The sequence below is a fragment of the Danio aesculapii genome, chromosome 1 (assembly GCF_903798145.1).
Source record: "Danio aesculapii chromosome 1, fDanAes4.1, whole genome shotgun sequence".
Classification (NCBI taxonomy): domain Eukaryota; kingdom Metazoa; phylum Chordata; class Actinopteri; order Cypriniformes; family Danionidae; genus Danio; species Danio aesculapii.
In genome coordinates, this window is record NC_079435.1 from 19,713,128 (window position 1) to 19,733,998 (window position 20,871).

Below are 20,871 nucleotides of genomic sequence, written 5' to 3' on the forward strand. Positions count from 1 at the left end.
TATCTTCTTTTGTGTTCAACAGAATAAAGACACTCATAAAGATTTAAAATCACATAAGTGTGAGTAAATAGTGAGTAAATTTTCATTTTTGGGTAAACTATTCCTTTAATGAAAAAATTTATATGATGTGTATATATATATGTGTTTTTTTATATATACTGAAGGCTACGCAGATTTTTTTTTTGTATTAATATAGTCTTGAATAAATAAATGATCAGAAATTTGCGTTCATTTTATAGTGTTGTTATTTGTGCAGTCACATTAAAAACACTCCAAAACAGACTCTGAAATCCATGTTTCTCCATAATCCATAAGTCTCACAAATCCATCAACTCTCATAATTATAATTACATATTTACAGTGCATCCGGAAAGTATTCATAGCGCTTCATTTTTTCCACATTTTTTTTTATGTTACAGCCTTATTCCAAAATAGATTAAATTCATTTCCTCAAAAATTCAGCACACAATACCCCAAAATGACAATGTGAAGAAAAGATTTGCTGAAATTGTTGCAAATTTATTAATATAAAAAACCTGAAAAATCACATGTACATAAGTATTCACAGCCTTTGCCGTGAAGCTCTAAATTGAGCTCAGGAACATTCCGTTTCCACCGATCATTCTTGAGATGTTTCAGCAGCTTACTTGGAGTTCACCTGTGGTAAAGTCTGTTGATTGATCATGATTTGAAAAGGCATACACTTGTCTATATAAGGCCCCAGGGTTGACAGTGCATGTCAAAGCACAAACCAAGCATGAAGACAAAGGAATTGTCTGTAGACCTCCGAGACAGGATTGTCTCGAGGCACAAGGTTGGGGAAGGTTACGTTAAGGTTGCTTTCGTGACAGAGCTTCTACAGTGCAACAGATTTACAGAGACAGGACAAAAAACAGATAATAAATATATCTTAAAAATAAAAGTGAGTAGCGAATGCAAAAATACGCAACTTCTTATACATAAGCATAACCTCTCCATTTACATCAGCTCAGAAAATACTGAAAAAGCCTAGAGACTTGAGGTGAGCCTGCTATTAATTAGCCATTGTAGCAGACTTGCTCCTGCTTCCAGCCAATGATGAAGGCTTATAGCTCGCTCTTTGTGTGGACTAAATTCACTAACCTTTCTCTTAGCAGTCCTGAGCTTTACCCTCACCACCACAACACTCCCAACAGCAGCCAATGGCGACCACTCATTAGTCTCACAGTAACTCTTGGTGTTTGCTGTTTCATTTAAGAGAATATAGGATGAGAGGCTAACTGTTTGCGTCCTGCATCAGATGAAAGGCTTCACACAGTTATCGCGTCTCTTAAGAGGTTATGCCCCATGCAGTCAAAGCTAATGCCACAGTCTCTGTGGCATGCTGGGAGACTCAATAATATGTTCGCACAGGCAATGACAACACACGCCGCACGGTCATCAGCTCCTCATTAGCTGTAATGTATGGTAGCTTACTGAGATCTGAGATCCTTCATTAAAGACCAGCGCTAGAATTAGCATCAGATCGCCTCACTGAAAATACACAAGTGTGTTTAGGACTAATGATGTTTGTGTGTGTCTCTATCTCAGCTGTGTGAATCTGCACAACCAGCAACATGTGTTGGTGATGTGCGCCGTGGCTTTCTACATGATGGAGAACTATCCGTTGGATGTTGGCTCTGAGTTCAACGCCGGCATCATTCAGGTGGGAAGAGACCACATTATGATGTGTTAATATGTAATATTATAATGTGTTAATGGAAACAAAGCAACTTGTATAGATTGTAGATCAGTTTGATTTTGTAGTCCATATGAGCAGATTCTGGATGATTATTGGGTTGATGAGTTTTGTTTGTTTGTTTTTTAAACCACAATAGTTTTTTACTATAAACATTGTCATACAAATTGAAAAAGGTTAAAATTTTCAGTGTAACATAAATAAATAAATAAATAAATAAATAAATAATACAACAAGAATAATGTATAAAACTCAAAATAACTTAATACACTTTGAGAGAAAGAATAAAATAATAATATTAAATAATACAGGAATAACATATCTGTCAAATCTATATACTTTCAATGTCCAGTTTGTTTGTTTTTTTATTTTTGTTTAATCTATAAATTGATGAATCACATACATACATATATATATGTATGTATGTATGTATATATATATATGTATGTATGTATGTATATGTATATGTATATGTATGTATATGTATATATATGTATGTATATATATGTATGTATGTATATGTATGTATGTATATGTATATATATATATATATATATATGTATGTATGTATATGTATATATATGTATATGTCTGTATATGTATATATGTATATGTGTGCATATGAATCCAAAATCACCCTAAAGAAGCCATTTCTTACAATGAAGAACTTGAACATTAAACTAAAGATTACAAGATTTTTCCTCTTCCTCATCATTGACACTCTATGTCATTGACCCTTCTCTTTCTACTATTGTACCTTCTCTACATTTCCAGCTGTGCTGCATGATTCTGTCCGCGAGCGAGGAGGCCACACCATCCATCATCTACCACTGCATCCTGCGAGGTCTGGAGCGGCTGCTTCTGTCTGAGCAGCTTTCACGCATGGATGCAGAGACACTGGTCAAGCTCAGCGTTGACCGTGTAAACATGCCCAGTCCACACCGCGCCATGGCTGCCCTGGGTCTCATGCTCACCTGCATGTACACAGGTGTGGCTGGAGAGGAAGGCAGGACACATTTCAGCTTCATCTTCAATACTGACCCACCCTACTAACAGCAGCAATTTATAGATACTCACCTTACTAACAGAGCACATAGCAGCAGAATGAGTTTTTTAAAATAACACTCCACTTTCAAATAAATAAATAATAAGGTCTTTTTACAGCTTCTCTAGAGTTGAGTAGCTGAGTTTTGCCATTTTTGAATCCATTCAGCTGATGTCTGGTGAGAGCACTTTTAGCTTAGCTTAGCATAGATCATTGAATCAGATTAGACCATTAGCACCTGGCTTAAAAATGACCAAATAGTTTCTATTTAAAGTTTTCCAGTTTAAAGCTTGACTCTTCTGTAATTACATTGTGTATTAAGTCCGACAGAAAATGAAAAGTTGCAACCTTCTAGCCCGATATGACTAGGAACTATACTCTCATTCCAGCATAATGTTCAAGAAACTATGCTGCTGTATACTGGCTGCAGCAGGCACGATGAAATTACGCAGTACATGGAAAGTGTACTGGAGAGTCCAACACTGAAGAGCAATCCATCGATGCGCAGCTCTACAGGTCCCGAACCATGCAAGCCAGTGGTGACAGCGGCAAGAAAAAAACTTCACCAATTTGCGAAAGTGAAGAATTAAAAAACCTCGAGAGAAACCAGGCTCAGTTGGGCATGACCATTTCTCATATGGCCACACATCTAGTGAAGGGCTGCAGTCCAGGCGCCGGAGGCTGGAGAAGCTGGACATCAGCGAGACTCAGGAATCTGATTCAAAGATTTATGCTAGGCTAAAGATGCTCATGTCAGACCCTGAAATCAACTGAATGGATTTACAAAATGGTGAAACTCAAACTCAACTACGGGATTTGTAAAAAGAGCCTATTTTCAAAAAAAACTGGAGTGTTCCTTTAAGAAAGTGCTTTATGTTTAAGGTTGTTTAAGGGATTCGTTCACTTCCAGAAATGCATTCCATTTTGCACACCCACTTGTCATCCAAGATAATTTCTTTCTTTCTTCAGTTAAACAAATAGATTTTCTTCTTTGTTTTTTTGTTTTTTTTTGAACAAGAAATTCCAGTGTTCTTTATATTGTGGAAATGTGATGGTACTAATTGCTTTGAACTTTAAATGTAGCTTTAAAGTACTTTAAGTTATCCCAGCTAAGTAATACGGTTCTTTTTTTGTTGTTATAAAGTATATGGATTGCTATGCTTTTAAGAAAATGACAATCTATTCCTTTTCTGGGATTGTTCAGAGCCCTTTGTAGCTGCTCTGAAACTGCAATTTGCAAATTGAAACCATCGAAAACCACGAAAGTCGACTATATGGTGAATGATGCTGTAGTTTTTCCTCAAAAACCATAAATCATTTTCAAGGACAAAATTAAATTCATTTTGGATGTCAAGTGGGCAGTAAATCATCAGGACATTTTCATTCTGGTAGTAAACTAATCACTTAAGTATATTATTGTTCTGATTATTTTGTAAAAAAACAGATTTTCTTTATTTGGAATGAATAGAAACCAAACTGTTCCTCTTAATGATGGCCATCATTTCACACTACAGGGAAGGAGAAGGGAAGTCCTGGACGTCCTGCTGATGCAGACCCCACAGCTCCTGACAGCGAGTCAGTCATCGTCGCAATGGAGCGTGTATCTGTTCTGTTTGACAGGTAGGTACATTTAAATATATATTTTTGTTCCAGTGATTCATCACCAAAAAATCTGCTTAACCTGTGGCAAATTCTTGCGCCAGGATTCGCAAAGGTTTTCCGAGTGAGGCACGTGTTGTGGCCAGGATCCTTCCTCAGTTCCTGGATGACTTTTTCCCACTGCAGGATGTTATGAACAAAGTCATCGGGGAGTTCTTGTCCAATCAGCAGCCTTACCCACAGTTCATGGCTACAGTGGTCTACAAGGCAAGTGGCATTTTTAGGCACTAATTTCTTTTTGATTTCTTATGTAATGCTTTATGATCTTTGTGATCTTGAATGAAATTAATTGTAATGGTTTGGTCATGTTGGCAAAACTTGAGGGAAATCTATAAAAAGGTCAGTTGTCCGTTATCATAGTGTAGTAATATATGTAGCATTTTACATCGCATACAAGCTACACATTTTATTGATTCTGATATCTGACGTAGGTACAAGTTCCACATTTGATCAGTTCCCTGGGACTCAAATTATGACTGTTTAAGCTACAGGAAGTCAGTGTACCTAGGATAATTTATTTTAGCTTAAATAACATTAATGTTTGGTGAATAGATAAATTAAGAAATACTTATTGTATTCAGCTTGTTGTCAAGGAAAAATTCCTCAATTTCAACTCAATGAAAACTTTTACTAAAAACTAGTTTAGTAAAAAATAAATGAGATAATAAAAATGACAAAAACACTAAACTAAAACTTACTTAAATAATTAAACTATTAATAAAAACTACTTCAGTTATTACAATTGTATTTCTTACTACAGGTGTTTCAGACACTTCATGCCACCGGTCAGTCCTCCATGGTCCGGGATTGGGTCCTGCTCTCCCTGTCCAATTTCACACAGAGAACGCCTGTCGCCATGGCCATGTGGAGCCTGTCCTGTTTCTTCGTCAGTGCCTCGACCAGCCAGTGGATCTCTGCCCTGTATCCTTAAACACGTTATCTTTTGATTGCTGTAATTGTTGCACCCCCTTGTAGGCACACAGTTCAGCATGTGCAAACAATGGTTTACCTAACAAATTGTCTTTAAGGGCGTACTCTCACTAGGCATGGTTGCCTTGAACCGTGCCGAAGCGTGCTTGTCCCCCGTCCTCTCTCCCCCTTGGCCTGCACTGACACTGCATCTTTTTACCTTCCGACTGTTTAGTTTAACAGAAGAGAAGCGCTCTTGCTCAGCACAGGAAATCGCTTTAGTTAAATCGTAAGTAAGTAGTTAAGTCGTATGGGATGCAGTGACACACAGTCAAATCTTTTTCTGAACAGATCCATCAATTTTTCCGCTCATAAATAATCATAAATGTCCTTGTGCTGCACGTATTAGGAGGTTTGCTAAAAGTGCAGCTGACGTGCAGCAAGGGGTTTGCGTCTTTAATAAACTATGACAATTCATGTTCATTGAAAAGTAAGAATGATTAATACGTTTATATGAAACAGTCCCTTAAAAGTGACGTTGCGTCTTCAGTTTCGGGCTCAGGCGCGCTTTGCACTCACACAACAAGCGTACCGTGCCAAAGCCAAACTGAACCGCTCTCTGGTACACCTCTTCCAACCGGGCGATTCGGAGCACTCACACTTGTCAAACGAACTAGGAAACGCACCTGGGCACGGTTCAGATAGCATAGTGTGAGTGCACCATAAATTGATTCAGTTATAAACTAAATTCTTAAACTATTACAGCTAATGCTGTAAAGTATAGAGCAAGCTGCCTTATTTTAATCTTACTAGTATAACTAGTATAAAATAAACACTCAAACTATTTTATGCTAAAATGTCTTTTTTTTTTTTACATTAAATCTTATTACGAAATACAATTTTTACTTTTATGTCATTTTTGAGATGTATTAGTTTGCATAGTTGCTTATGTATTTAAATGTATACATTTAATAACTAAAAATCACTAACAGTAATAAAGCCTAGTTAATATATAGGCTAATAGAGTGCAAATATTTTGAGAAATTAGCTTATCTTTCTCTAAAATTAGTAATGAAGAAGAAGGAATAATTGACTTGCATTCTGCTATCAGTTGTAAGTCAGGCATGAATGTAACGATCTGACACCCCACATAAAAGCATGTCAAAACAGCATTTATTGTTTGAATTTCCCTAATAAATTTGACAGAATTAAAAAAAATTCAAAGTAAAGTATCAAAAGTAACAAAACATACGGCGGCCAAGAGAGCTTAACACGCTGCAATTTAAGAAAGCACATGCAATTATAAAAAACACCAGCAAATAAAGAAACAATCTTTATCAATTTGACATCACACATTTCAAATTCTCACAACACAAACAACTGAAGAAACACGCAGCAATAAGTCACGACTCCTGCAAATATCCACGTAACACAACGGAAATGTTTCAAGGGGACCCGAAACCATGACGGACCCTGCTGAGATATGGATGTGTTATTAGGATATTAAAATAAACGAAAAACAACTCGCCTTTCAAAGACCACCAATCACTTAACTGAGCAACAGTCACAGCATAATAACACATCCATATCTCAGCAGGGCCTGTCGTGGTTTTGGGTCCCCTTGAAACATTTCCGTTGTGTTTCGTGGATATTTGCAGGTGTTGTGACCAATTGCTGCGTGTTTCTTCAGTTGTTTGTGTTGTGACCAATTGCTGCGTGTTTCTTCAGTTGTTTGTGTTGTGAGAATTTGCAACACATGTGCTGTCAAATTGATGGAGATTGTTTCTTTATTTGCTGGTGTATTTTGCAATTGCATGTGCTTTCTTAAATTGCAGCGTGTTAAGCTTTCTCGGCCACCGTAAAAACAAGGCTTTTTGCACTATTTGAACAGCAGGTGGTGCTAAGTGAAAATAGACTGCTGTACCAGTAAACATGCATATCAAACCCAAAAAACCTACCTTGCACTGGTAATGGCAGTTATTTACTCCATTTTCTTTTCCTTCTCGTTTTCCTTAACTTGTCTCTTCCACTGTAGCCTGCCTCATGTCATCAGCCGCATGGGGAAATCTGACACGGTGGACATTAGCCTCTTTTGCCTGGTCGCTATGGATTTCTACCGACACCAGATCGATGAGGAGTTAGACCGCAGGGCCTTCCAGTCTGTCTTTGAAATGGTGGCTTCCCCTGGTAGTCCGTATTACCAACTACTGTGCTGTTTGCAGAGCATTCACCAAGACACGTCTCTATAGAACAGGCCAAAAAAAAAAAAAGATCAGTTCATGGAATATTAAGCATCAAAATGAAGGTAACATAACTCCCAAGCAGAAGACATACAGTACACTCACCAGGATGCATGACAAGAAATTGGATTGGATGTACAGAGTGGAATCGGTTGCTATGATACTGTCAGAGATGTGCTTCAAGTAGTTCATAATTATTAGAGACAGTGGGACCAATCCAGGCAAAACTGTACATTCACTGTAGTCTGTGGCCACAACGCACCAATGAACATCATTTATCTGTAATTAAAAAAATAAGAAAAGCAGCACTACATTCAGAATATTCGACTGCTATCACAGTTAGGGCACCTGGCCACTGAAGCGCTTTTCCTGAGCCGAGTTGAGAAGCACCGTGTTTTTAACATGCCAACAGGATAGTCATACACAGAGTGTGTTTTACGCTCATCCATTTTCTAAATCGTCAACAGTCGGAGAAGCGATGGCCGTTTTTAGTACATCGCTCACATTTCTGCAGGACAAAAACGCTTCGGTGGACATGCGCCCTAAGTCATTCACACAGTCTATATGGATGTTTCAAGTGTATAAATTCTCTTCATTTGGTAGCAGAGAATGTTAAACTGTGGCAAAACTGCAGAGTCTCCATCTTTAGAAATGTAATACAGTCAATTTTCAGCTGTAAACAATCTGACTGAAGAAGATATTGACATTTCCTAAATACATCAAACAAACACTAGTAAAATGTGTTCTGCACTTCGAGAATTCTGCAGATACAGCATCAGATACTTTAGCCCTCAGAAATAGAGTAACTCCATGTTACTTGTAATCCAATTTCGCTAAAATCAGTACAACGGCCATTTCTGCCCTATTGTCTACACCAGTGTTTCCCAACCCTGTTCCTGGAGGCACACCAACAGTACATATTTTGGATGTCTCCCTTTTCTGACCCATTAACTTCAGGTGTTGGAGTCTCTTCTGATGTTATGATAAGTTGATTCAGGTGTGTTTGATTAGGGAGAGGTTGAAAATGTGTACTGTTAGTGTGCCTTCAGGAACAGGGTTGGGAAACACTGGTCTACACTTACAAGACCCTCAGTTTGAAGTCATTCCTTTTGCATGGGCGACACATTGCTTTGCTCTGCGTTTGCTGACACTTGAAGCGAAAAAGGATTGTAGATTGAATTTGTATATCCCTTCTCTAATGCGGAAAATTATTGGGAAGATTACTTTTTGTGTATTTAAATGTAAAATGCGTTTGACTTACTGTACTAAGCAGGGTGAATTGCCTGAAACAAAGTTTATTTTTCCTCTTAAAATTTAGTTGTCTATATTTGTTGTTTTAAATTTTTTTTAAGATGGAGAAGAGAAAACAGAATCTCTGAAGTCCTTTTGTATGGACTGGGTTTGAAATAGCCATAGCAGTTAGAAGTTTTTAAATCGATGGTTCCTCCAATCTTCATACTGTGCCCCTCGGAACACATCTTCAGTTCTTTGTTCAGTTTCTTTTAAAAGCTCAGGACGTAAGATATGACTATTGATCTAGTGTAATGACTGGAATTATGTATTTTAATCTATAGAGTGTTTACATCAATGTACAATTTGTGTAAAAGAAATAATATTTGTGATTAAACGAATAAACTGTGGTGCATGACAACATCCATCGGTGGATATGAGGTGGCATTGCAAGCGAAGCTGCGCAGTAACCCAACCTTTCTTTCACTTTTGACAAACATGGACTATAAAAACTTTAATTTCTCCATCTCGGGTGGCTCATGAGCTTTCACTGTAAATATAATCCTAGCTGACAAGCTGAATATGTCATGTATATTAACTTTAGCATGCTTTAGTCTGCTGTCAGTATTTTATGTGATGTCACGACAACATTTGAAACAGAGTGGCTTGTGATTGTTAGTCGGCTCAGTCTACATGGACATTGTATAATTGTAACTACCAATAACGACAGATGAATTTGGCTAATTCACACAACTTACGGCATGCTTGCTAGTTCAATACCAGGATACGATTAGCTTGTCATGTCCATTAAATATCCGTTTACTCTGATTTGTCTTAGTGAAGCGAAATATGTAAATAGCAATTGATACTTGATATTTTCACTGCTCAGCCTTTACTTCTCTGAAATTAATAGTAGATAAATATTGCCCCATGCCTAAAGGATTTCTTAGATTATAGAAGCATACAAAAAGATGATTTAACAGTGGCTTTGAAGAACTTTGTTTCAGTCTCTAGGGGTCAAGAACAGTTAGAATAACTTGAATGACTTTCACAGAGAGACCACCAATATATTTGGACCAAATGTGAAAGTACTGCAGAATTGTAATGTTAATAGTGTGCCTATCACTGACAATTTCGTATATTCTTGACATTGTTTGCTTGTGAAGATTCATTTGAGAATGAGAGTGGAGAATCTGACTGGTTTAAAGCATCTCAGGTGGGCATCATCCACTATTTATCTGTTTCCCCTTTTACAAAAGATGTGATCCTGTTCTCGGATTAGTGTTTACTTCAATTTGAATTTTCTGAGAGAGCTGGATTGCAGCCGCATGTCCCATAAGTATCACAGTATGATGCCATGATGGTCTAGCACCGGAGCCTTTTTTTAGATTTGAAAAAGAATCTTTTTCCCATTGTTATTTATTTAGCTCACTTCTGCAAACTATGGCTGGTAAAAAAAAAACAAGAAATTGATGTATTTATTTTGATGGATTGTTTTAACGTCATAAATCATGAAGAAACTATAATATAGAAATTAATAAAATATGCAAAATATTCAATTTGGTTAACTGTATTTTTTTTATTGTTTAACACATATTGCAGGGCTCTAGTGATCCACCAGATAAATTCTGCTTGTCATTTTATTATATATGTATACAGTGCTCAGCATAACTGAGTACAGCCCATTTTGAAAATTAATATTAATATAGGCAATGTATTTTGGTGCATTTAAACAAAACAGATTTATTAAACAGATATATTTATTAAAATAATATTTTAGTCACCAAACATATTTAGAAACTGAAAGATAATACAATTAAATCCAAGCAAAATATTGCAAAAATAAATTACAGCCTACAAAATTTCAACTAAATTTTTCCTTTTTTTTTGCTTCTCTTGATTTTTTTTCCTCTTTGTAAACTTGTATTTAATATTTTTCTGTAGCATAAATTTGGGTGTACTAGTTTTTGGACCGTTATTTTGTTAGATAAGCTCCAGATTTGGCTTCAGTACTGACTAATTTAATGTATATGCACAAATACAATATTGTATAGCTTCCTAATAAGAATTAAAAGAGAGATTTTATGGGGTGTACATATATATATGCTGACCACTGTATGTGTGTATGCACGTATGGGTGTGTGTATGTGTGTGTGTGTATATATATATATATATATATACACTGGCGATCAAAATTAGAGAACAATTTATAAATAATTGAACAATTCTGAAATAATGTCATCTTCACTGCTCAACAGTTGAAGGAGTTGTTGTCCAGTCTATACCATGCTACCAGAACAACTTTTCCACAAAAAAACTAAGGCATTTCAACAAAAACCATTATTTTGCAGAAAACACACTGATCAAAATTAGAGAACAACAATGATTGTAGCATGGAAAAAGATTACAGCATTTTTTTCTGAAGGTTACAACAGTCAGCAATTAGTAGGAAGTGTATAGGCCTCTGCTCTGAATGACTTCAGCACATCTGCGGCCACAGGACAGCACTAGTCTCTCACACTGCTCTGGTGTGATTTTGGTCCACTCTTCTTCCAGTCTCCTCCACAGTTCAGTGACTGTAGTGGGTTTCTTGGCCATAACTTTGTCGCCAAGGATTTTCCAGAGGTTTTCTATTGGGTTGAGATCAGGACTCTGGGCAGGCCATGTCATTACTTCAATGTTTTCAGTTTCAAGGAACTGCTTTACCCGTTTTGCTGTGTGACATGGAGCATTGTCCTGCATGAATACTGCGGGCTGATTGGGTGATGAACGCAGGGAAGGAACCATATGTTGTTGAAGAAGGTTCTGATAAACATTTGCATTCACTCTGCCATGTAGCTGTATAAGAGGCCCAACTCCTGCTGCAGAAAACATACCCCAAACCATGACACTTCCTCCTCCACTTTTCACTGACTTCTTTACACACTTTGGGTTCAGTCTTTCTCCAGTTTTTCGCCGAACATAATGTTTCCCATCGGACCCAAATAAATTAAACTTGCTTTCATCACTGAAGTGAACTTTGGACCAGTTCTCCTCTGTCCACACAACATGCTCCTCAGCAAAGCTTAGTCTAGCCTTTTGATTCTTCCTGCTAATGAGAGGTTTGGTCACTGCAGAGTGGGCTTTCAGTCCAAATGCTCTTAAACGTCGAGACACTGTATGACGAGATAGATTTTTACCCTGTTCAGCGCTGAACTGGTGAGCAATTCCAGCTGCAGTGTGGAAACGATTGGCCATTGAGATCCTCCGCAGTATCCTGTCCTCTCTTGTATTTGTCTTCCGTGGACGACCAGCCTTCTTGGGGGACTTGAATGAGTTTGTGAGGATGTAAAGATTCAATATTCTTGAAATAACAGATTTGGAACGACCAGCTTGTCTTGCTATGGCTGATAGGGTCATACCTTTGGCTTTCATCTGGACAACCTGCTGCCGGAGGCTTTCAGTCACTTTAGAACGGCCCACCATCTTGCAGAGTCAATGAAACTGAAAGTTAGGCTGCCAGTTAAATAGGGGTTGATAGATAATCGGGAAAATTAGCACCAGGTGCCAGATTAACACCAATAACTGGGAGGTATCTGAAAGTGTTCTCTAATTTTGATCAGTGTGTTTTCTGCAAAATAATGGTTTTTGTTGAAATGCCTTAGTTATTTTGTGGAAAAGGTGTTCTGGTAGCATGGTATAGACGGGACAAAAACTCCTTCAACTGTTGAGCAGTGAAGATGACGTTATTTCAGAATTGTTCAATTATTTATAAATTGTTCTCTAATTTTGATCGCCAGTGTATATATATATATATATATATATATATATATATATATATATATATATATATATATATATATATATATATATATATATATATATATATATATATATGCACGCACGCACGCACACACATACATATATATATATATATATATAGAGAGAGAGAGAGAGAGAGAAAATATAGAATGGCCAATTAAAAAAAAAAAAAAAGAGACTTTGCTTTAATCATTAATTATTTATTTAAATCCAGGTATTCGATGCTCATGTCAGAACTCAAATTTTATAGCTAATAATTTGGTCTTTAAATAACTAAATGAGTGATGTAGAGCCCTAGAATATTGTGATGATTTTTTATGTATATAAGTATATGTGCATTTTTATATGTGTATATACATGTATAAATATATGTGTCATTTTTGTTGTCATATTTGTTCTTTTTTTAGATTTGGATTTTAGGAGTTTATTTAGGAATTTAGAATCTAATCCTCGGAAAAGCAGTTTGGGCACACTGAATGAAGGGATTGCATGGGTGTCTATTTATTAGTGATAAAACAATGAATTGGATATTTTTGTATGTACAAGCATCAGTATTGTATAAGTATAGAATTTATGTAAGTATAGAACAGTTACATTAATGTGGGCTCAGCAGACACAGTGTCTGACCAGTATTATAAGCTTAATAGGACAATAATAATAAATATATTATATCTATATATATCTATATCTATATATCTATGGGGGGGAGGGGTAGTTCAGACTTCAACAGGAACGGCACATTCTTTGATTAGATTTATATCAATCTCTATATTGTAACTATTAAAAATCTTTTTTAAAAAAAAAGCCATTTAGCAGGTAAAAGAGAATCAAATATATTATTTATTACAAATATATCAAATCATTAATATTATTATAATAATTACAAAAATGTATTTGCATTCTTAATATATTATTTTACACCTCAAAGTAAAAAAGGAGTCTGATAACTGCTGGTCCAAGGTCGTGTACAATAGATTACAGGCAATTTAAGAGTTAAATTGTATCTGTTGACATTTCCATGTTCATGTTATGTGAAGAAAAAAATAATGAAGAAATGTAATAGGAAATTTCAAATTACTTAAATGGTGCTTCTACTGTAAACTTGGAAGGTACTTTTACTTCATCAGACTCTATTTTTATATAATATTACGGGGATTAACTAAATTATATATCAAAATCCATTGTCGTGTTAAGAAAAAAAGTCATATACCGGTGCTGTCCTTTAAGAAGAAAAAAACCTCCCTGAGATGTAGATTCCTCCTCCTCCTGGTGTCCACACACCAGCTGCCCTCTCCTTTTGTTTACTCCTTATGCAGCACTAAGGTTACCATGTCATTAAACTTCACATCACGTTTGGACACATCCGTCAAAAAGTAAGACCACCAAACTAGTTAATGCATAACTATCTATTACTATCTAAGATTTTCTGTATTGTAATGCTCGAAATGTCTTATTTCCTCCTCACAGGAAAGTTTTTGGGAAGTGGCGGCTAATGTTAGCAATGTAGCCATGGGAATTTCTTGTGCCTTTGCGGATATTAGAACTTTCGGCCTATAGGTAAATTATTTTGTTTTTTGAAATTATGTTTATCTATATGAGGTTGTCGTCTTATATATTATTACTAGTTGTTGTGTGAATATATGTTACTTCAGTCAGTATCTAGAGACTGATGCTGATAATTCAATACCGTTAGTTACTCACTGGCCAGCTGTTCTTCGAGAAAACCAATACCGAGGCAGCTCGACACTCATCCGTTATAAAATATTAAATTCACGAGTACGGTCTGCGAGGATATTTGCGTTATCTTGTTTTACTCTTAGTTGTTTTTTCGCTCGTGATGTTTTTGACACCTGTAGCATAACTTTGTGGTTAGTTGTCTTGTCTCGGTCAAACTGGGTTTTTGGGTCGATGTGAAGATGACTGACTGCTGTGGTAACCAATGAACGAGGGGAAATGGCTATTGACAGTTCAATTGTCATGGTTACACACGTTGACGCGTGGGCATTCCAACAATGGGGAAAAAGAAGGCGGGACGGTTAGCAAGAGCGGATGAGTCTTCTCGTCTTCTTGGCATCTGTATGAGAAGAATAAGGAAAAAAACATCGATGACAAGCGCTAATAAATTTGTGAGTTTATATATCCTGTCCGTTTCTAAGCGCCAGCTTCCAAGCGCATGTTTGTTATTATAAAATGCTTACTCCACGCCACTTTCCTCACTCTTCAATAACTTTTTAAAATCGAACGGCATGTTAAATATCCACAAAGCGTGTGTTTTTAATCTACTCTGGTGCTAATATGTTGTACTGTTGTCATATACATAATTAACCTAATATGGCAGTCAATGAAAAATGAGGATGTCCAGCGTGTCAAAAACGTATTGAGAAAACATAACGTTTCAATATGTGTGTTACAAAATTATTAACCAGATCACCACAGCTGGTCTAAACTAACTTTTCTGGATACCAAAATCAGTTTTGTTTCTGTTATAGTTAATCCACTATTTGTGAGCGGTTTTGCAACAGTAATATTTCTAATGCTGAAATGGAAGTGTTGTTATCCACAATTTTGGAAATTATTATTTTGCAATAAAAGCGGTGTGAAAAAAAATAGTAATTATAGGCCATTTATTAAAAGATGGAAATTCATTTTTACAGTTATTTCAGTTTGCAATATGCCTATAAACAATTTTTATATACATTTTATGAAAACTGCTCTAATAAACTTGACAAGCCCTTTATTTCATGCATTACGTGTAAATCCAATCTCTGTAGTCACTTTGATTTCATTTATTATTTGCATGAAACTATATTCAGAGTAATTAAAAAAAGTTTAATTAATTACTGAAAAGGGCTGGGTGATATTGCAAAAAATATCACGATATAATGTTTAATATCATTCGATATCGATAATTACTGAATATTTTTTCCCAATACATTTAGGAATATTAGTATTTGTTTTATTTAAAAACTTTATTTTAATTTTGCAACATTACTATGGCAAGTAGTTTTAATAGTCAAACGCAAAAAATATTTAAACAAAATATCTGATCTCTTTATAATAAATAAATATCAGTGTTAAAGAGACTCTTGATAAATAAAATGTTACAAAGTGTGTTCAACTAAGGGTGCTTTCACACTTAGACTTTTGTTTCGGAACCTGGCGCGGTTCGTTTGGCATATGTCAATCCAGCAATCGCACTCGGATCCGTGCCAAAACAATTGGTCCGAGATCGCCTGAATGATTGAAACTAACTCTGGAGCAGATCGATTGTAGTGAGAAAGCAAAACGATCCGAGCCCGGCTATATTACCGTGTATTGTGGATATGTAATAGGCATATATGGCTATGTGAAGAGAGAATTATGAGGAGGGTGGGATGCCATTCCTACTTGTAAATTTGCGTTTCATGTTAAATGCGAAAGTCAAAGCATGATGAAATATTAACGAGAGCTGTTTATCCATTAGGAAAACTGACCGAACTGCAGTCTTGGTTTATCAGTTATTTCTCTCTATAATGTAAAGCCTATAATGCATAATTCTAGCCAAGGGCTATGTATGAGAAAGTCTTACCTCTGATTTATACTTGGTGACGATGTCTGTGGGTGTCACCATTCAGAATTAAAGTGCTGCTTTTCGTTTATGTCTTATTGCTCATCGTCATAAATTAAAATAAGGACGCATGACAGCTGAGCGGGACTCTGCTAAATAAACGGCGAAACTCTGACCAATTTGTGGAGAGTTTACTCTCACGTTACTTGTTTTAGCTCTTTTGGCCCGTTTAGAAACTAACCAAGTACAAAGTGCAACATTGTAACAATTTTAATCCCAGTTTCAGAACAAAACAGGCATGAAAGCACCCTAAGGTATCAACATCTGTAAGGTGTGAATAATAATGATATAGTGAAACTTAAACTCTATTAACAAAACAAATTATGATAATCAAATTTGAGCTTTCAGGTAAAGGAACCAACCATCATTATTCAAATACACACTGATGGGGTGCTAGTGGCTGGGATGCACAAGAAAAGAAACCAAAAAGCCACTCTGGCGATATGCTTACATCCTTTTTTATTTACAATCTCCTCACTGCTGCTAGCCATGGCACTCATTTTCCATGTGTTGTTATTCTGACCTGAAGTGGCAAGCGTGAGCGCGTGGTTTCCTTGACCATTACAACGGGCTCCCCTGCCATCTCTTGTAACTAAGCGACCTGAGCGTTTTCTCAGAGAATGACAGGTTTATGGTAAAAAAGTAAAAAGCACTGCAGTGTTTCGATGTGCTGTATTTGTCTGTGGTATTTAGACTAACAGTTATCGTTATTACTAAAATGTGTATTTTCCATACGAAGGGTGAAGTAAATTGGTAAGTTCTACTTGCATGAATCGCGGTGCGTTTGTGGCATTCGGAAAAGTTTAGATGTTTTCAACTAGGTGCGCCTGAAAAATGCGCACAAGTCACATATGCGCCGCTTGCACAACATGTGCACGTCACTCACATATGCACATCATGCAAGTCACGCACATCCATTGGAAATGACAAACTTACAACTTAAGCTTATTGGCATTGCTTCCAAAGCGCGCTCTCAGCAGCCAAATTTTTACAAAACTATAGCGCTTCATACCAAAACTACATAGCGAATGTTTTTTTTTTCGATATTGACAATGGTGTTCGGTTAATAAATATCGATGGGTTTTATCGCCCAGCCCTATTACTGAAATTATTAAATCATACAATTTTGGTTGTGCTTAAATTTTTTGTCATTTTGTCTGTGCATTAGTTGATCAAAACTATTCTCCTTTTTTCTTGTAAAGTTTTACTGAAAGTATTAAATCATACAGTTTTGATTGTGCTTAAATTTGTCACTAATTTGTCTGTGCATTAGATAATCAAAACTATTCTCCCTTTTTTCTTGTAAAGGTGTACTGTGAATATTGAAGCATTCACCATGTTAGTTCCTTAGGCTGGAGCTCTGGAACTGAAAGGATGATATCATTAAGCTCTCCGTCTCTGTATTTGTGAAGCCTGTGTCAAAAAAAGAGCTAAACAGGCAGCCAAAGAAGGATGTTCAGGCAATCAGAACAAGGCAGGAGGCGTGTGAATGCCCAGCCATCTGCTCGCATTAGAGGAGTGGAGGTTGCAAGGGGGAGAACAGGCTATGGCTTCACACTATCTGGTCAGTCTCCATGTGTTCTGAATTGCATCCTCAAGGGTAGTCCAGCTGATTATGTGGGCCTTCGCTCTGGAGATCAAATCCTGAGTGTGAATGACATTAATGTGTCTAAAGCTTCTCATGAGGATGTTGTCAAGCTGATTGGCCGCTGCACAGGTGTCCTACACTTAGTCATTGCTGAAGGCAGTCATAAAAACGGGCACGTTGATTCGTGTTCAAGTGATGAAGAACTGGAGTTTCATGACCACAAGAGCCACTGGCTGAGGCCAAAGATGGACTCAAAGACACTAGGCATAAACCGTGCAGAACGTGTTGTAGCAGAGATGCAGTCTGGTGGGATCTTCAACATGATCTTTGAAAATTCCAGCCACTCATCCAGCAGCTCAGAAAGAGCAGTTGCTTGTGCCTCTGCTTCCAAACCAAGGACTGTCTCAGAGCCAGAATTCCCTTATGTGAGCGTCAGCACCCAAAGAAGTGATCCCAACTTGCTCACTGAAGAAGAGATGGCCAAAGTGCTCAATGACGATTCTGTGTTTGTTGATATGTTTGAACAGCAAGACGAATTTGCCCTGTTGCAAACTGCAGACTCTGCAGGAATACTCAATGTTGGGATGATTGTGGGTTACTTGGGATCTATTGAATTAGCTTCAACAAGTGCCAATTTAGAAAGCGACAGCCTGCAGGCAATCCGTGGCTGTATGCGACGTCTACGTGCCGAACAAAAAGTGCACTCGTTGGTTTTGCTTAAAGTCATGCATGATTGTGTGCAGCTGTGCAATGACAGAGGTGCTGTTTTAGCAACTTACCCCGCAGAGAAGTTAGCCTTCAGTGCTGTGTGTCCAGACGATCGCCGCTTCTTTGGCCTTGTCACCATGCAAGCAACAAATGACCACCGTATGCATAGACATGGAGAGGAGGAGCAAGGCTTACGGACATCTTGTCATGTCTTCATTGTAGACCCAGAACTCTGTCATCATAAAATCCACCAAGGTGTTGCCCGACGCTTTGGCTTTGACTGCACTCCAGACCCAGATACTGGTGGCTGCTTGGAGTTCCCACCGACTTCTCAGCCACTGCTACAGTTTGTGTCTGTTCTGTATCGTGACATGGGGGAATCCATAGAGGGTATGCGAGCTCGAGCTTTCCTTGATGGTGACTTAGATGCTCAGCAAAACAACAGCACAAGCAGCAACAGTGACAGTGGCATTGGGAACTTCTTGCCAGAAGAGAAGAACAACCGAGTCCTCTTGGTGGACTTGGGTGCAAATCCTGGTCGACATGTTCCTACAGGACATTGGGAAAACCCTACTGGACCTCGTTGCCAGGGTGCCTGCGGAGGTCTTCCACCACCACCGCCTCCACCACCAATCTCGCATCGTAACGGCTTTCGGCATGAGCAGTTTGTGGATCACCCTCAGCCCCATCCACATTCCCATGGAGACCCACCTCTGCTTTCAGGCAGGCATCTAAACTCCTCCTCACGGCTGGATGTGTCAGGCCTTCCTTCGCGCTCACACTATTCTGCCCATGGCAAGAAAGTGGCAGGGGCATCAGGCCAGCGCTGGCTGCCAGTTCACGTCCTGAGGGATTGGCGTCAGGGACACAGCAGTGATCAGGAGTCTTATGCAGAGTCCACAGACGGATGGTCCAGTGCTAACTGTAGCACCCTGCCACCACCCATGAGTAAGATTCCAGCTGACCGGTACCGTGCTGCAGGCGAAATTGCCTCACAGCCTCACCGGCTTCATGCACAGAAGGACGAGTGGACTAAGAAGCTGTTCGGGGAGAAGAACCTACGAGAGCATTCACAACAATCGAACAATGTCAGAAGAACTAAAGAGTCAGAGAAAAAGGTAAGAAAATCAATCAAGTCACAATTGCAAGATCTGAGAACAACTTGTTTGGGATCACAGTCTGTTAGCCTTCTTCATTCTAGAAGTGGTTAACTGCAAATTAAAATGTATTCGATTTTACAACAATAACTGATCCTTGGGATAAGGTAGAATGAGTGAGTAATGATTTTAATTGTGATACTATTGCAGAAAACTTGTTAATCAGATAAAGTGTGCTGTCTGCTTGAAATGTCCTTGCAAGCATAACCCAGCAAACAATTTTGTGTTTTATAGACATCTAATAGACATCTAAACAAGGCTAAACTTGGGTTGTCAGTGAAAATCTAATAGACATCTAAGAATACCCTGAAATAAGACTAGTCGTCAAGTAGACAGATTAGACAGACTTTATATGTCATTAATTTCTGTTTATTTGATGACTAGTCTAATTTTGGGCTATTCTTAGACATCTATTAGACATCTTTTAAAAACAAAAAATGCTTCCTGGGAAACGAATGTGCCTGGAATATAGACCACTTTGTCATCTTGTCCTTATTAACATGCATAACCTGATCCTTTACTTTGCTGTTTTTAAATGCAACACATATTCTTTGTATCTTTCCACCAGACTTTCTCTTAAAAAAAAAAAAAAACAAATTGCAAAGTTTCACTGCAACTTTGTTCTTGTATTTTATTTTATTATAGTTTTATCTACAATAGTTTTACACCATCAATGCACAAACACTTCTCTGTCAAAAAGAATTCTGTCAGGTAGGTGACATACGTACCTAGGCTGAAAATACTTCATTCCCATTTGCTGCTTTCACTGTTTCTTCATGCTTGGAGGGAACATGTTAAAACTGACCCTGAGATGAGAAGATTGAGGTACAAAGCTGAGTTGGTATCATTCTCCCAGTGGAAAATTTTCAGTTCAGATGACTGTGAGTGCTTGCTCTGCTCTCTCATATTCACTTTGTTCATTTGAGTCTTGAATTTGGCCAGTAGATGTCAAACCACTAAAACTAATCGAGCAGGATACGTTCAGAAACAGTTCATCAAATATTGGAAAGTCTGTCATCATCAATTTATGCTGTCCCAAATCAGATTAATTTGAATATTAAAACGACCACCCTCTCAGAAAATGAAAGGAAAGAAGGACCAGGGCCTGTTAACCTCCAAAAGAGAAAAATAAAGTTTATTCCAGGTTTATATATAATACATCTCCATTCTAAACGTAAAATTTATTTTGAAATGACGTAAGGGTGAAGTT

The 20,871-nt window shown here is 37.5% G+C and overlaps 2 protein-coding genes across 5 annotated transcripts in view; both read left to right on the forward strand.

Annotated features, from left to right (window-relative positions):
* Window positions 1-10,407, forward strand: part of htt (huntingtin) — a 78,017-nt gene extending 67,610 nt beyond the window's left edge. The window contains exons 62-67 of the mRNA XM_056456875.1: window positions 1,570-1,684; window positions 2,492-2,705; window positions 4,277-4,382; window positions 4,466-4,628; window positions 5,182-5,342; window positions 7,366-10,407. Coding sequence (XP_056312850.1) covers window positions 1,570-1,684; window positions 2,492-2,705; window positions 4,277-4,382; window positions 4,466-4,628; window positions 5,182-5,342; window positions 7,366-7,579 — 973 coding nt within the window. The 3' untranslated portion in view covers window positions 7,580-10,407. The remainder of the gene's footprint in view (window positions 1-1,569; window positions 1,685-2,491; window positions 2,706-4,276; window positions 4,383-4,465; window positions 4,629-5,181; window positions 5,343-7,365) is intronic.
* Window positions 10,408-13,743: 3,336 nt separating this feature from the next.
* Window positions 13,744-20,871, forward strand: part of rgs12b (regulator of G protein signaling 12b) — a 95,273-nt gene continuing 88,145 nt past the window's right edge. The window contains exons 1-3 of one of the 4 annotated variants that reach the window (XM_056456899.1): window positions 13,744-13,974; window positions 14,069-14,158; window positions 17,517-19,622. In XM_056456899.1, the coding sequence (XP_056312874.1) occupies window positions 17,661-19,622 (1,962 nt within the window). In that variant the 5' untranslated portion in view covers window positions 13,744-13,974; window positions 14,069-14,158; window positions 17,517-17,660. The remainder of the gene's footprint in view (window positions 13,975-14,068; window positions 14,159-17,516; window positions 19,623-20,871) is intronic. The other 3 variants (XM_056456892.1, XM_056456907.1, XM_056456886.1) reach the window with 3 other exon arrangements.